General features: G+C 41.7%; 1 protein-coding gene across 1 annotated transcript in view; it reads right to left on the bottom strand.

The window, feature by feature from the left end:
- Positions 1–16,204, bottom strand: part of SH2D4A (SH2 domain containing 4A) — a 168,813-nt gene that overhangs the window by 77,748 nt on the left and 74,861 nt on the right. Inside the window, exon 3 of the mRNA XM_069742478.1 lies at positions 6,292–6,451. Coding sequence (XP_069598579.1) covers positions 6,292–6,451 — 160 coding nt within the window. The remainder of the gene's footprint in view (positions 1–6,291; positions 6,452–16,204) is intronic.

Below are 16,204 nucleotides of genomic sequence, written 5' to 3'. Positions count from 1 at the left end.
CAAGTCCTTCTCCCTGTCAGATTTACCCAGTGGTTTCCCGTTCAGTGTGTAATGGTGATATTGATTCCCTCTTCCCATGTGTATAACCTTACATTTATCATTGTTAAACCTCATCTGCCACCTTTCAGCCCAAGTTTCCAACTTATCCAGATCCATCTGTAGCAGAATACTATCTTCTCTTGTATTAACTGCTTTACATAGTTTTGTATCATCTGCAAATATCGATATTTTACTGTGTAAACCTTCTACCAGATCATTAATGAATATGTTGAAGAGAACAGGTCCCAATACTGACCCCTGCGGTACCCCACTGGTCACAGCGACCCAGTTAGAGACTATACCATTTATAACCACCCTCTGCTTTCTATCACTAAGCCAGTTACTAACCCATTTACACACATTTTCCCCCAGACCAAGCATTCTCATTTTGTGTACCAACCTCTTGTGCGGCACGGTATCAAACGCTTTGGAAAAATCGAGATATACCACGTCCAATGACTCACCGTGGTCCAGTCTATAGCTTACCTCTTCATAAAAACTGATTAGATTGGTTTGACAGGAGCGATTTCTCATAAACCCATGCTGATATGGAGTTAAACAGTTATTCTCATTGAGATAATCCAGAATAACATCCCTCAGAAACCCTTCAAATATTTTACCAACAATAGAGGTTAGACTTACTGGCCTATAATTTCCAGGTTCACTTTTAGAGCCCTTTTTGAATATTGGCACCACATTTGCTATGCGCCAGTCCTGCGGAACAGACCCTGTCTCTATAGAGTCACTAAAAATAAGAAATAATGGTTTATCTATTACATTACTTAGTTCTCTTAGTACTCGTGGGTGTATGCCATCCGGACCCGGAGATTTATCTATTTTAATCTTATTTAGCCGGTTTCGCACCTCTTCTTGGGTTAGATTGGTGACCCTTAATATAGGGTTTTCATTGTTTCTTGGGATTTCACCTAGCATTTCATTTTCCACCGTGAATACCGTGGAGAAGAAGGTGTTTAATATGTTAGCTTTTTCCTCGTCATCTACAACCATTCTTTCCTCACTATTTTTTAAGGGGCCTACATTTTCAGTTTTTATTCTTTTACTATTGATATAGTTGAAGAACAGTTTGGGATTAGTTTTACTCTCCTTAGCAATGTGCTTCTCTGTTTCCTTTTTGGCAGCTTTAATTAGTTTTTTAGATAAAGTATTTTTCTCCCTATATTTTTTTAGAGCTTCAATGGTGCCATCCTGCTTTAGTAGTGCAAATGCTTTCTTTTTACTGTTAATTGCCTGTCTTACTTCTTTGTTTAGCCACATTGGGTTTTTCCTATTTCTAGTCCTTTTATTCCCACAAGGTATAAACCGCTTACACTGCCTATTTAGGATGTTCTTAAACATTTCCCATTTATTATCTGTATTCTCATTTCTGAGGATATTGTCCCAGTCTACCAGATTAAGGGCATCTCTAAGCTGGTCAAACTTTGCCTTCCTAAAGTTCAATGTTTTTGTGACTCCCTGACAAGTCCCCCTAGTGAAAGACAGGTGAAACTGCACAATATTGTGGTCGCTATTTCCTAAATGCCCAACCACCTGCAGATTTGTTATTCTGTCAGGTCTATTAGATAGTATTAGGTCTAAAAGTGCTGCTCCTCTGGTTGGATTCTGCACCAATTGTGAAAGATAATTTTTCTTGGTTATTAGCAGAAACCTGTTGCCTTTATGTGTTTCACAGGTTTCTGTTTCCCAGTTAATATCCGGGTAGTTAAAGTCCCCCATAACCAGGACCTCATTATGGGTTGCAGCTTCATCTATTTGCTTTAGAAGTAGACTTTCCATGGTTTCTGTTATATTTGGGGGTTTGTAACAGACCCCAATGAGAATTTTGTTACCATTTTTCCCTCCATGAATTTCGACCCATATGGACTCGACATCCTCATTCCCTTCGCTAATATCCTCCCTTAAAGTGGACTTTAGACAAGACTTTACATAGAGACAAACCCCTCCTCCTCTCCGATTTTTACGATCCTTTCTAAACAGACTGTAACCCTGTAAGTTAACTGCCCAGTCATAGCTTTCATCTAACCATGTCTCGGTTATTCCCACTATGTCAAAGTTACCTGTAGATATTTCTGCTTCTAGTTCTTCCATCTTGTTTGTCAGGCTTCTGGCGTTTGCGAGCATGCAGTTTAGAGGATTTTGTTTTGTTCCAATCTCCTCACTGTGGATTGTTTTAGAAATGTTCTTACCTCCCTTCTGAGTATGTTTTCCTGGGTCGTCTTTAGGTCGTGTGTTTAGTTAATGCGTTTGCCTCGTGTGTATATATGTCAATGTATGGGTATACCTACATGTAATTGTTAAAAAGGAACCATCATTGTAATGTTTATTTCATACATCAATAATACACATGAAAATTAGAAACTTTGTAATTTATCTTATCAAAGAAATTTGCTGCTTTCTCCATCAGGACTGAACTTTCGCTCTCAATTCATAGGTGAAATCTGTAAAATCTGTATTCAGTAAAGGCAGATTTTCCCATTACTAAGGTACAGTAGGAGATGGCAAATGGTGATCCTAAAATTTGATGGAGTGGGAAGAAGTAGGGATGAGGATGGAGAGGAGCTAGAGACAGACATAGACATTCTATTACAAGTTCTCCTGGTATGACAGATACAGTTCTCCATAGAAGTTTATGAGTACCAACTGTCACCTCCTATTTCACTAATGTAATAATTGTCTTCACTGAAGACAGATTGTACACATGAATGGACAATTTAGACAAATGATCAGTCAAGGAGGGAAAAGAAGCAGATTTTTTCTAATAATGCATATTACAAAGTTTCTTACTTTCATTGATTGATCTACGATGTTTACTCTTTAAGTATTAATTGCAAAAGTGTGTTTATAGGTCTCCGCTAGGCCACAGCAGGCAAGGTCCCCTGCAAAGGCTCGATCCTCGATCATTTGTTACATCCCTAAACAGAGGTGTAGTTTGGAGGTGGAGAGGGTGCAATCACATTTTTGACCTGAGGGACTCCAAAATTATATCAATACTGTAGGAGACCAGTAATATAATCCACTTATTTTGAATTGGGAACCAAAACCTACACATTAACATACTGCCAGTAAACCCAATGGATATAACTATGGCCCCGATTCATCAAAGCAATTTCACCAGAGTTCTGCTGTAAATCGCTTTGAAAAGTTCCAACATTTTTGTACAACTTGAAGTTGTGCAAAAGTTTTGTGACTTTTGGTGTTTTAGGCCAGTTCCTCAGTGCTCCGCTAAAACGGGCAGAGCTGGAGCAGGAGGGTGACAAGCCACCACCGCCACAGCTTGTCTTGTCATGAAGAGGCGTTCCCTACACCAGAAATCTTACTCCTTAATGAACCAGGACTGTCTCACTCCTCATCAAGACCGGCGAGAAAATCACAGGTCTTGATGAATTGGGTCCTATAGTTATCCGGAAGGTTATCCCTAAAGAATAGTGATGTGTGAGTGTACTCGTTGCTCAGGTTTTTCCAAGCACGCTCAGGTGACCTCCGAGTATTTATGACTGCTCGGAGATTTAGCTTTCATCGCGGCAGGTGAATGATTTACAATCATTCAGCTGCCACGATGAAAACTAAATCTCCGAGCACTAACAAATACTCGAAGGTCACCCTAGCATGCTCAGAAAAACCCGAGCAACGAGTACACTCGCACATCACTACTAAAGAACAGTCTATCTCAATGACTCACCTGTTTAGCAAAGCTCTAAAGAAAAAGAGAAGCAAATAGCTTAACTATCATCAAACAATCATCAAACCAGTCATTCAACATCTTGATGTGTTTAACTAATCACATTTCACTTTTAGTAAATGTAGCTGTAGAAACTTTAAAAACATTAGTTGGAATTATAACAATTCAAAGAAAAACTAAAAAAAAGTTGATTTTTATACGCGTACTTTGCTCAGTATTTTGCATCGGTAAACTAAGAACAGTAAGTAGGTCATACATAGAGAGAACTATAAGGGTATGCTCCCACGCTGTGGGTTGGACGCTGCGCACATCTTCAGCGTCCAACTCGCAGCAGCCAGCTGTTATAACATAGTGGATGGGATTTCAAGAAGTCCCATGTCCACTATGCGTGCAGAGACGCCTCCGGCTTCCCTGCGGAGATGGATATGTGGCGCGTCTTTCCAGACTGCAACATGTCTATTTATCTTGCGGAGACGCTCAGATAAGATAAATTTCACCTATATAATGAATTGGGTGCTGTGATTCCGCATGGTTCAATGAACACATGCGGAATCCCCTGCATTCAAAAGCCAACAGCGCTTTGGACAGAGCGGACATGTGCTGCATTTAAAGTGCTGCCAATTACTGACTGTGGGAACATACCTTAACACTAAAGGCCCCGTCACACATAGCGAGATCGCTAGCGAGATCGCTGCTGAGTCACAAGTTTTGTGACGCAACAGCGATCTCAGTAGCGATCTCGCTATGTGTGACACGTACCAGCGATCAGGCCCCTGCTGTGAGATCGCTGGTCGTGTCGGAATGGCCTGGGCCATTTTTTGATCGTTGAGGTCCCGCTGACATCGCTGAATCGGCGTGTGTGACGCCGATTCAGCGATGTCTTCGCTGGTAACCAGGGTAAACATCGGGTTACTAAGCGCAGGGCGGCGCTTACTAACCCGATGTTTACCCTGGTTACCATCCTAAAAGTAAAAAAACAAACGCTACATACTTACCTATCGCTGTCTGTCCTCGGCGCTTTGCTTCTCTGGTCTGGCTGTGACGTCACCGCTCTGCTTTCCGGCCGCTGTGCTCACAGCCAGACCAGAGAAGCAGAGCGCCGAGGAGAGACAGCGATAGGAAAGTATGTAGCGTTTGTTTTTTTTTACTTTAACGATGGTAACCAGGGTAAACATCGGGTTACTAAGCGCGGCCCTGCGCTTAGTTACCCGATGTTTACCCTGGTTACCGGGGACCTCGGGATCGTTGGTCGCTGGAGAGCGGTCTGTGTGACAGCTCTCCAGCGACCAAACAGCGACGCTGCAGCGATCCGGATCGTTGTCGGTATCGCTGCAGCGTCGCTATGTGTGACGGGGCCTTAAGATTTGTTTCTCTTCTGCCCTGATTTGGGCTTACGTTGCAGATTTATTTATTTATATTACTTACTTATATGGTGCCATTAATTCTATGGCGCTTTGCAAACATTATTGGCACTGTTCCCATTGGGGCTCACAATCTAGAATCAGTTTTTCTTTGGTATGTTGGAGGAAATCGAAGAATGCGGAGGAAACCCTTGCAAACATGGGGAGAACATACAATCTCCTTGCAGATGTTGTCATTGGTGGGATATGAACCCAGGAGCCCAGCGCTGCAAGGCTGCTGTGCTAACCACTGCCCTACAGATTTAATATTTTAACGTGTGACAGTGTTCTGAGATTTAGAATTTACATTTTTAAGCTAAAATCAATGCATTGAAAAGGGATCAGAATGAATCTTTTGATTACAATTTTTCTATGTTGTATATTTGAACAATGATTATACACTGACTCATAGTCACAGGGTATAAATGGAGTATAAATGGAGCGGATACAATGAGCTCATTTATGGCCTTTTATGTCACATGAGTGTTAGTGTGACATGATAATACCTGAATGATGTCCACTATATTCCCTTCCATCACTACAGCATTCTGAGTCATAGACATACCTATATACATTCCTATTTTTCCCGACATATGTTATTCAGCCATACAGATTCCATATTAAAATAGGTTTAATTATACTTTTGATGTTACATGCTCTTGTTAGATAATCCATAGAGTGTCAAATAATAATAAGTGATTTATTGGCATTTCACACCTAATGGACAAGTGGAAGAAGTTTAATTCCCTAGTGCTGACATGTGAGCCACAGGCTCACCTAATTTAGATACCTACAAAAAGTCTGAAGTTCTCGAGTAACTTGGAAAATTGCTTGAAGTATTCACTGATTGTATATGGTTCTTATAATACCACAAGTTTTAAGATATACAGTGGCATGTAAGTGCACTGTGGGCATGTTGATGGCTTCCTCCAAGTGCACTGCCCTCCCAGTGCATTTCCAGCGTGATTTATACATGGCTTCTACTGTACATTTCTCATAATTTGCACTTCGGACCTCAACAAAAAGTTATCATTGTTATTGTTGCACAAGCGCTTAAACAGTCATATCACTACTTTTCTGATGTAAAAACTTGCTGGGAGATTCTGCATTAAGGGATAATTAAAAGATCGAGGAAAAATGCTTTAACACTTTTACCTTCTTTCCTCTGCTTCTTTTTCTGCTTGCTTGCGTGCACGTTCAGCGATAATTTCATCACAGATTACATCATACGGTTTGTCCGATGAATGTTCTCCCATTACCCAGACCCAAACTTCCTGATTTGCGGCAATGTTCCAATGCACAGTTTTCCGAAAAGCTGAAAGTTAGAGAGAAGCAAAACATGTGACCAATAACAGAAAACAAAAGAAAACTACATTTTCTGTTATGAAATTCAACTAAAAAGTACAGCATCTAATACAACTAGAGAGATTATGTAATGCAAACTAGTAATTTAGCTTCCTATCTGAAAATGTGTTCAGATGGAAAATCTGGAATTTGTTATAAAATCCACAATAGAGGTATAATTAAACATGTTATAGACAGATGTTTTTTTCTGATATATTCAGTTTATCAAAACATTGTGGTCCCCATATTTATTAATGTTGGCTAACCATCTGACATGTATGGGAGCTTCCCAGTTCTTCAATAACAAAATATGTGGAATTTACTCATCTGATTTTTAAAAAAAAGATATGCCTCTGACAGTGCCTTAAAGGGACACTGTCACCTGAATTTGGAGGGAACAATCTTTAGCCATGGAGGCGGGGTTTTTGGGTGTTTGATTCACCCTTTGCTTACCCGATGGCTGCATGCTGGCTGCAATATTGGATTGAAGTTCATTCTCTGTCCTCCGTAGTACATGCCTTTCCAGAGCAATCTTGCCTTGCGCAGGCGTGTATTACGGAGGACAGAGAATGAACTTCAATCCAATATTGCAGCCAGCGGGTAAGGAAAGGGTGAATCAAACACCCAAAACCCCGCCTCCATGGCTAAAGATTGTTCCCTCCAAATTCAGGTGACAGTGTCCCTTTAAGGGGAATCGTCACCTACTTTTTTGTATATAAGCTTCGGCCACCACCATCAGGGGCTTATCTACAGCATTCTGTAGTTCTGTAGATAAACACCCGATGCAACATGAAAGATAAGAAAACAAGTTAGATTATACTCACCCAGGGGCGGTCCGGTGCCGTCCGGGTCCGATGGGGGTCGCAGGTCCGGGTTCGGCGCCTCCCATCTTCATACGATGACGTCCTCTTCCTTGCTTCCTGTCACGGTTCCTACGCAGGCGTACTTTATCTGCCCTGTTGAGGACAGAGCAAAGTACTGCAGTGTGCATGTACCGGGAAAGGTCCGAGAAGCCCAGCGCCTGCGCACGGCAGTACTTTGCGCTGCCCTCAACGCAGATAAAGTACACCTGCGCAGGAGCCGCGACAGGAAGCAAGGAAGAGGACGTCATCGCATGGAGATGGGAGGCGCTGGACCTGACGCCCATCGGACTAGGCCGCACCGGACCGCCCCTGGATGAGTATAATCTATCTTGTTTTTCTTATCTTTCAGGTTACATCGGGGGCTTATCTACAGCATTACAGAATGCTGTATATAAGCCCATGATGGCGGTGGCCAAAGCTTATATACGAAAAAGTAGGTGACAGATTCCCTTTAAGTCCCCCATACACATTAAACTAATGTCGATGGGTTCAGCTGAGAGACTAATGTATATGGGGCACCAACCGACTGATTCTCAGTGGAGATATTGATTGGGATTGTCCAACTTTGGCCTGTCAATCGTATTGTTGTCCAGGAGATAAACATTTCAGTTGGCGGCTTTCTTATAGAGAACACAGGAGCACTCAGCCGAACAAGTGCTCAGCCAAACAAGTGATCCTGTGTATGGGAGGGTGGGCTGAGATGTCTGTTTCACAAACGATTGGCCAAAGAATAAGGCTATGTGCACACGTCAGGATTTTTAGCGTTTTTTTTTTGTGGATTTTCCCGATAAAAATGCTATAAAATCGCTAAAAAAATGCAAACAATATGCATCCTATCATTTAGAATGTATTCTGCATGTTTTGTGCACATGTTTGCATTTTTTTCCGCAAAAAAAAACGCATTCCGCAAAAAGAAGTAGCATGTTCATTATTTTTGCGGATTTTTTGCGGATTTCTCATTAAATTGGAGTGTCCGGAAAAAAACGCAAAAAATCCGCTAAAAATCCGCACAAAAAACGCGTAAAATCCGCGCAAAAATTGTGCAAAAAACGCATGCGGATTTCTGGCAGAAATGTCCTGATTTTGTCAGGAAATTTCTGCAAGAAAATCCTGACGTGTGCACATAGCCAGTCAGTCACCAGCCTTCTAATGTGTGTTGGGACCTTTATTACTCTCTACTCATTGAACACAGCTCTAAATCATCTTTAACCTCTTAATTCAATGTCACTGTACATTGCAAGAGCTGAACTCTCTCCACACAATGTTGATATATTGCATAGCCACCATCTCTGTTTAAAGGGAACATGTCACCTGAATTTGGCGGGACCAGTTTTTGGTCAGATTGCCTTGCGCAGGCGTGTACTACGAAGGACATATAATGAACTTCAATCCAATATTGCGGCCAGCATGCAGCCAGCGGGTAAGGAAAGGGTGAATCAAACACCCGAAAACTCCGCCCATATGACCAAAAACTGGTCCCGTCAAATTCAGGTGACAAGTTCCCTTTAACTCCTTCATGACCCCAGCTTTTTTCGGTTTTGCGATTTCGTTTTTCGCTCCCCTCCTTCCCAGAGCCATAACTTTTTTATTTTTCCGTCAATATGGCCATGTGAGGGTTTATTTCTTGTGGGACAAGTTGTACTTTTGAATGACATCATTGGTTTTAGCATGTCATGTACTAGAAAACGGAAAAATACCAAGTGCGGTGAAATTGCAAAAAAAAGTGCAATCCCACACTTGTTTTTTGCTTGGCTTTTTTGCTAGGTTCACTAAATGCTAAAACTGACCTGCCATTTTGATTCTCCAGGTCATTACGAGTTCATAGACACCAAACATGTCTAGTTTATTTTTTTATCTAAGTAGTAAAAAAAATTCCAAACTTTGCTAAAAAAAAAAAAATTGCGCAATTTTCCGATACCCGTAGCATCTCCATTTTTCATGATCTGGGGTCGGGTGAGGGCTTATTTTTTGCATGCCGAACTGACTTTTTTTAATGATACCACATTTGTGCAGATATGTTCTTTTGATCGCTTGTTATTGCATTTTAATGCAATGTCACGGCGACCAAAAAAACTTAATACTGCGATACCAAATATGTGTATATTTGATTTTTTTATTGTTTTATTTTAAATGGGGTGAAAGGGGGCTGATTTAAACTTTTATTTTTTTTAATTTTTCATATTTTTGAAAACATTTTTTTTTTACTTTTGCCATGCTTCAATAGCCTCCATGGGAGACTAGAAGCTGGCACAACTCTGCTACATAGGAGCGAAGCTCAGATCGCTATGTAGCAGAATTACAGGCTTGTTATGAGCATCCACCACAGGGTGGTGCTCTTAGCAATCCGGCATCAACAACCATAGAGATCTCCAGGAGACCTCTGGTTGTTATGCCGACGCATCGCTGACCCCCGATCACATGACGAGGGTCAGCGATGAGCTCATTTCTGGCCTGATGGCCGAAAGCACTAGTTAAATGCCACTGGGATAATACCCATGGAGCTTCAAAGCTATTAATATCAGCTCACAGCTGTATACTAGGTTTTTACTGGTTATTATTTTGGGTCACCCTATAATAAATAACCAGCCAAGGCTAGGCATACAGCTGTGGGCTGATATTAATAGCCTAGGAAGGGTTCAAGGATATTGGTCCATCTCAGACTCAAAACAGCTCTAAGCCGCCCCAGAAATGGTGCAGACATAAGCTGTGCCAAATCTGGCACTTAGCCTCACTCTTCCCACTTGCCCTGGTGTGATGGCAAGTGAGATGATAGTATTGTGTTTGATGTCACCTTTTTAGGTGACATCAAGCTCAGGGGTTAGTAATGGAGAGGCATCTATAAGATGCCCCCCGTTACTAACTCCATACTCAAATTGTCAAAAAATAACACCCAGAACAAAGTTCTTTATTTGAACAAATGACACAGACTACTTTATTGACTCTAAATTAACCAAACACCTTTATACTCACCTTACGCCCAATCGATTAAAGCCAATGTCCTCTGTAAAAAAAATAAAATAAAATAATGAGGCAACACCATCCTCACCTGTCCCGGACATGAACATAATAATCCATTTGTCCAGCGACGTGTCTAGCTCTGCTACATCTAGATGGCAGGCTACATTGTTGCATGATGCGACAATACAGCTGCCATCCAGCACCGACACTGAGCTGCACTTGCTATCTCAGCTTAATGCCTCGCGGTGACAAGCTAAGAGAAGTTGTTATAGAGGTGTTATTGTATGTGTGTTTATCTCTTGGTCAAAGTTCCTGTTTAGCTTATTCCTCCCTGTCCCAATCCTCCTTCCTATTGTTGATTGGTGCTTTTGTGTGATAGAGGGTTTCTGTTTTGTCTTGTGTGGCATGTTCATCTTACATTGCTGTCCCAGGCTCCTTGGAGTGAAGGAGGGGACTGACCAGGGATTAAGAGGACCATAGTGAGGTCGGAGACTCGAGCCTCCTTACCATCAAGAGTACCTCCATGACAGGGAGAGTTAGGGTCCCAATTGCAAGAACAGGGTGACATTTTCACTGGCCCTACTTTAGCAGACTGTTGGTCTGGCAGGCAGTCAGGCTGAACCAGAACTTAAAGGGACACTGTCACCTGAATTTGGAGGGAACAATCTTCAGCCATGGAGGCGGGGTTTTTGGGTGTTTGATTCACCCTTTCCTTACCCGATGGCTGCATGCTGGCTGCAATATTGGATTGAAGTTCATTCTCTGTCCTCCGTAGTACATGCCTGCACAGTGCAATCTTGCCTTGTACACTGTGCAATCTTGCCTTGCACAGGCGTGTACTACGGAGGACAGAGAATGAACTTCAATCCAATATTGCAGCCAGCATGCAGCCATCGGGTAAGGAAAGGGTGAATCAAACACCCAAAAACCCCGCCTCCATGGCTGAAGATTGTTCCCTCCAAATTCAGGTGACAGTGTCCCTTTAAGGTGGCCCTCCGAGATCCCTACCACTTTTTTCTATGGGCATGATGAAAAATCATAGTTTTTTTGCAACTTTTTTTTTTACTCTTTTATATGCTGATCACTATAGGAGTTAAATAGTGTGAAAGTTTTATAGATCGGCTTGTTTTGGAAGTGACCAAATATATGAATTTTTTGTTTATTTTTGTTGTTAAATTAATATTTGGTAATTTGTGTAATATTTTTTGTTCTTTATTTTGTGTTTATTTTTTGCTTTTTTTAATATTTTTTTCAATCTTCTTAACTTTTTTTACTTCCTCCCTTTAGAACTTTAATTTTTATTACTCTGATCATTGGTCTCATGCATTGCTTGACCGATCACAGCAACCAGAGAGCAGGTACCGTTTAAATGGGTCTCCGCACCTCTAGACGTGATGGACAGTTGTCAGTGACAGCTGTCAGCATGGACCCTTTACTGTGTGTTTTCACTGCGGTTTTGCTGTTTTTTTTCTCTATAGACTTATTCTGGAAAAAAAAAGCATAAAAACGGCCTGAGCATACATTTTTATAACATTTTTTATGGGTTTATTAGAGAAAAAATATCAATTTCGCCATTTTCTTTTTGTCATTTACTTGATCCCCATAAATAATCTGATCACTGTGTTGTGCGGGTTTTTACTAGTGATGAGCGAGTATAGTCGTTGCTCAGGTTTTCCCGAGCACGCTCGGGTGATCTCCGAATATTTGTAAGTGCGCGGAAATTTAGCTTTCCTTGCATAAGCTGCAAGATTAGACAGCTTGAATACATGTGAGGATTCCCTAGCAACCAGGCAACCCCCACATGTACTCAGGCTGGCTAGCAGCCGTAAATCATGCAGCTGCATCAACAAAAACTGAATCGCCGAGCAGTTTCAAATACTCGGAAACCACCCGAGCGTGCTCGGGAAAACCCGAGCTACGAGTACACTCACTCATCACTAGTCGTTACGATTATAAATACTATAAAAAATATGTCCTTGTTCTTTGCAGATATGTGATTTTTTTGTGTTTTTTTAAAAATAATAAACATGATGTTAGGGTTGTCGGACTGCACTAAATAAATTTAATAGTAAAGTGCAATTGCAACCAGGGGTCAATGTGCAGACAGAGATGTTAAACTGTGGCTAGTGTGAACAATGACGGAACACACAGCGAGTGATTGCTGGCACACACTGAGTTAAATGCCACTCAGTGTGAACAGCACATAAAACTGGACTCGTACGCAGAAGCAAAACAGATGCTCTGCAACTGAGCTGTGTCACTCGCACAAAGAAACAGAACAGCTGCTCTGCAACTGAGCTGTGTCACTCGCACACAGAAACGGAACTGATGCTCTGCAACTGAGCCGTGTCACTCACACACAGAAATGGAACTGATGCTTTGCAACTAAGCTGTGTCACTCGCACACAGAAACAAAAGAGGTATGGTGCTAGATACGACCCCTGTTATCCTCACAGGGAAACGTAGCTTGCTAATGAGGTAAGAGGCAAACAGTGGTCACACAATCAGCAAATGCACTCAACCAACTCCTCTCTGGAGGTGCCAGAATTCTAATGGCTAGACGCCAGCCCTGAGTTCACACAGACCATCTCCACTCCGGAGAGCTGGAATTCTAACGGCTTACCGCCGACCGTGAGCACATGCTGGTAAACACCACACTGGTGCAATGTCCCATACACTCATGAAACAAGAATGATACTAGCACGCCCACGTGCGCCTCTGAGACCCTTTTATACAGTTAGGTCCATATATATTTGGACAGAGACAACATTTTTCTAATTTTTGTTATAAACATTACCACAATGAATTTTAAGCAAAACAATTCAGATGCAGTTGAAGTTCAGACTTTCAGCTTTCATTTGAGGGTATCCACATTAAAATTGGATGAAGGGTTTAGGAGCTTCAGCTCCTTAACATGTGCCACCCTGTTTTTAAAGAGACCAAAAGTAATTGGACAGATTAAATAATTTTAAATAAAATGTTCATTTCTAGTACTTGGTTGAAAACCCTTTGTTGGCAATGACTGCCTGAAGTCTTGAACTCATGGACATCACCAGACACAGTGTTTCCTCCTTTTTGATGCTCTGCCAGGCCTCCACTGCAGTGGTTTTCAGTTGCTGTTTGTTTGTGGGCCTTTCTGTCTGAAGTGTAGTCTTTAACAAGTGAAATGCATGCTCAATTGGGTTGAGATCAGGTGACTGACTTGGCCATTCAAGAATATTCCACTTCTTTGCTTTAATAAACTCCTGGGTTGCTTTGGCTTTATGTTTTGGGTCATTGTCCATCTGTAGTATGAAACGACGACCAATCAGTTTGGCTGCATTTGGCTGGATCTGAGCACACAGTATGGCTCTGAGTACCTCAGAATTCATTTGGCTGCTTCTGTCCTGTGTCACATCATCAATATACACTAGTGACCCAGTGCCACTGGCAGCCATGCATGCCCAAGCCATCACACTGCCTCTGCCATGTTTTACAGATGATGTGGTATGCTTTGGATCATGAGCTGTACCACGCCTTCGCCATACTTTTCTCTTTCCATCATTCTGGTAGAGGTTGTTCTTGGTTTCATCTGTCCAAAGAATGTTCTTCCAGAACTGTGCTGGCTTCTTTAGATGTTCTTTAGCAAAGTCCAGTCGAGCCTTTTTATTCTTGATGCTTATGAATGGCTTGCACCCTGCAGTGAACCCTCTGTATTTACTTTCCTGCAGTCTTCTCTTTATGGTAGATTTGGATATTGATACGCCGACCTCCTGGAGAGTGTTGTTCACTTGGTTGGCTGTTGTGAAGGGGTTTCTCTTCACCATGGAGATTATTCTGCGATCATCCACCTCTGTTGTATTCCGTGGGCGCCCAGGTCTTTTTGCATTGATGAGTTCACCAGTGCTTTCTTTCTTTCTCAGGATGTACCAAACTGTAGATTTTGCCACTTCTAATATTGTAGCAATTTCTCGGATGGGTTTTTTCTGTTTTCGCAGCTTAAGGATGGCTTGTTTCCCCTGCATGGAGAGCTCCTTTAACCGCATGTTTACTTCACAGCAAAACCTTCCAAATGCAAGCACCACACCTCAAATCAACTCCAGGCCTTTTATCTGCTTAATTGAGAATGACATAACGAAGGGATTGCCCACACCTGTCCATGAAATAGCCCTGGAATCAATTGTCCAATTACTTTTGATCCCTCTAAAAACAGGGTGGCACATGTTAAGGAGCTGAAACTCCTAAACCCTTCATCCAATTTTAATGTGGATACCCTCAAATGAAAGCTGAAAGTCTGAACTTCAACTGCATCTGAATTGTTTTGTTTAAAATTCATTGTGGTAATGTCTGTAACCAAAATTAGAAAAATGTTGTCTCTGTCCAAATATATATGGACCTAACTGTATGTACGGCTCATGTCCAGAAAGACAGGACCTTGCTCGCGTACCAATCCGGAGCTGCCACATCACCAGAGTAGCTGACACCCGACCACCAATGAGACACTGCCACATCACGGGCATGCTCAAGTAGGATGATTTCTGGACTTAGCCTCCAGAGCGTCTCTTCGTCGCTGCCTACCGCTGGTTACCATAGACTTGGCTGAACAGCCAAAAGTAACCAGATGAACAGCACAAGCCTGAGCAAGATGCTGGGACCGATGTCTATGCTCTGCAGCATCTGAAACTGAATGGGAGACTGCAGATGCAGACAAGGCTTGGGATCTACCCTGTGCAGCGGGAGAATCCTGGCGCCTAACACATGATGGTATGTTTTTTCATTATCAAGTGTTTTACATTACTATTTTTTAGTAATTTTATAGGATGAAAAAAATCTTATTCTCCCTCATAGAAATACTATGCTGTGTATCATGTATCAGCACAATCCGTCTTTGGCGTGAGAGTCTGCAATACAAATCAAGTACACAAAATTCTCCCATGACATCACCAGAGCTTGCGGCTCAGTAGCTTACGTTCCTTCCTGTAAAGTAGGGTTGTGGATTCAAATACTGGAGTGACTGACAGGAAAAAAAATTGTAATTGCTTACTATTGTTTTGACTACTTTTATAGGAACAAAAAAATTTTCTTCACCTCTGTATACAGGGAACATGGAAATACATTGTTATTCACAATGTATCTCTATAGACATGAATAACCTGCGTCTGGGGTCATTGCTTGCAATAGAGGTCCATATACTGTGTGCAGAATTATTAGGCAAGTTGTATTTTAGAGGATTATTTTTATTATTGATCAACAACTATGTTCTCAATCAACCCAAAAGACTCAAATATCAAAGTTTAATATTTTTGGAAGTTGGAGTGTGTTTTTTTTAGATTTGGCTATCTTAGGAGGATATCTGTTTGTGCAGGTAACTATTACTGTGCAGAATTATTAGGCAACTTAATAAAAACCAAATATATTCCCATCTCACTTGTTTATTTTCACCAGGTAAGCCAATATAACTGCACAAAATTTAGAAATAACCATTTCTGACATGCAAAAACAAACCCCCCTAAAATTAGTGACCAATATAGCCACCTTTCTTTATGATGACACTCAACAGCCTTCCATCCATAGATTCTGTCAGTTGCTTGATCTGTTTACGATCACAATTGCGTGCAGCAGCCACCTCAGCCTCCCAGACACTGTTCCGAGAGGTGTACTGTTTTCCCTCCCTGTAGCTCTCACATTTTATGAGGAACCACAGGTTTTCTATGGGGTTCAGATCAGGTGAACAAGTGGGCCATGTCATTATTTTTCCTTCTTTGAGACCTTTACTGGCCAGCCACGCTGTGGAGTAGTTGGAGGCATGTGAAGGAGCATTGTCCTGCATGAAGATCATGTTTTTCTTGAATGATACCGACTTCTTCCTGTACCACTGCTTGAAGTTGTCTTCCAGAAACTGGCAGTAGGTCTGGGAGTTGAGC

Source organism: Ranitomeya imitator, chromosome 1 (assembly GCF_032444005.1).
Source record: "Ranitomeya imitator isolate aRanImi1 chromosome 1, aRanImi1.pri, whole genome shotgun sequence".
NCBI classification, from domain to species: Eukaryota; Metazoa; Chordata; class Amphibia; order Anura; family Dendrobatidae; genus Ranitomeya; species Ranitomeya imitator.
Note: the sequence above shows the minus strand (reverse complement) of the source record. Positions and strands in the feature narration are given on the sequence as shown.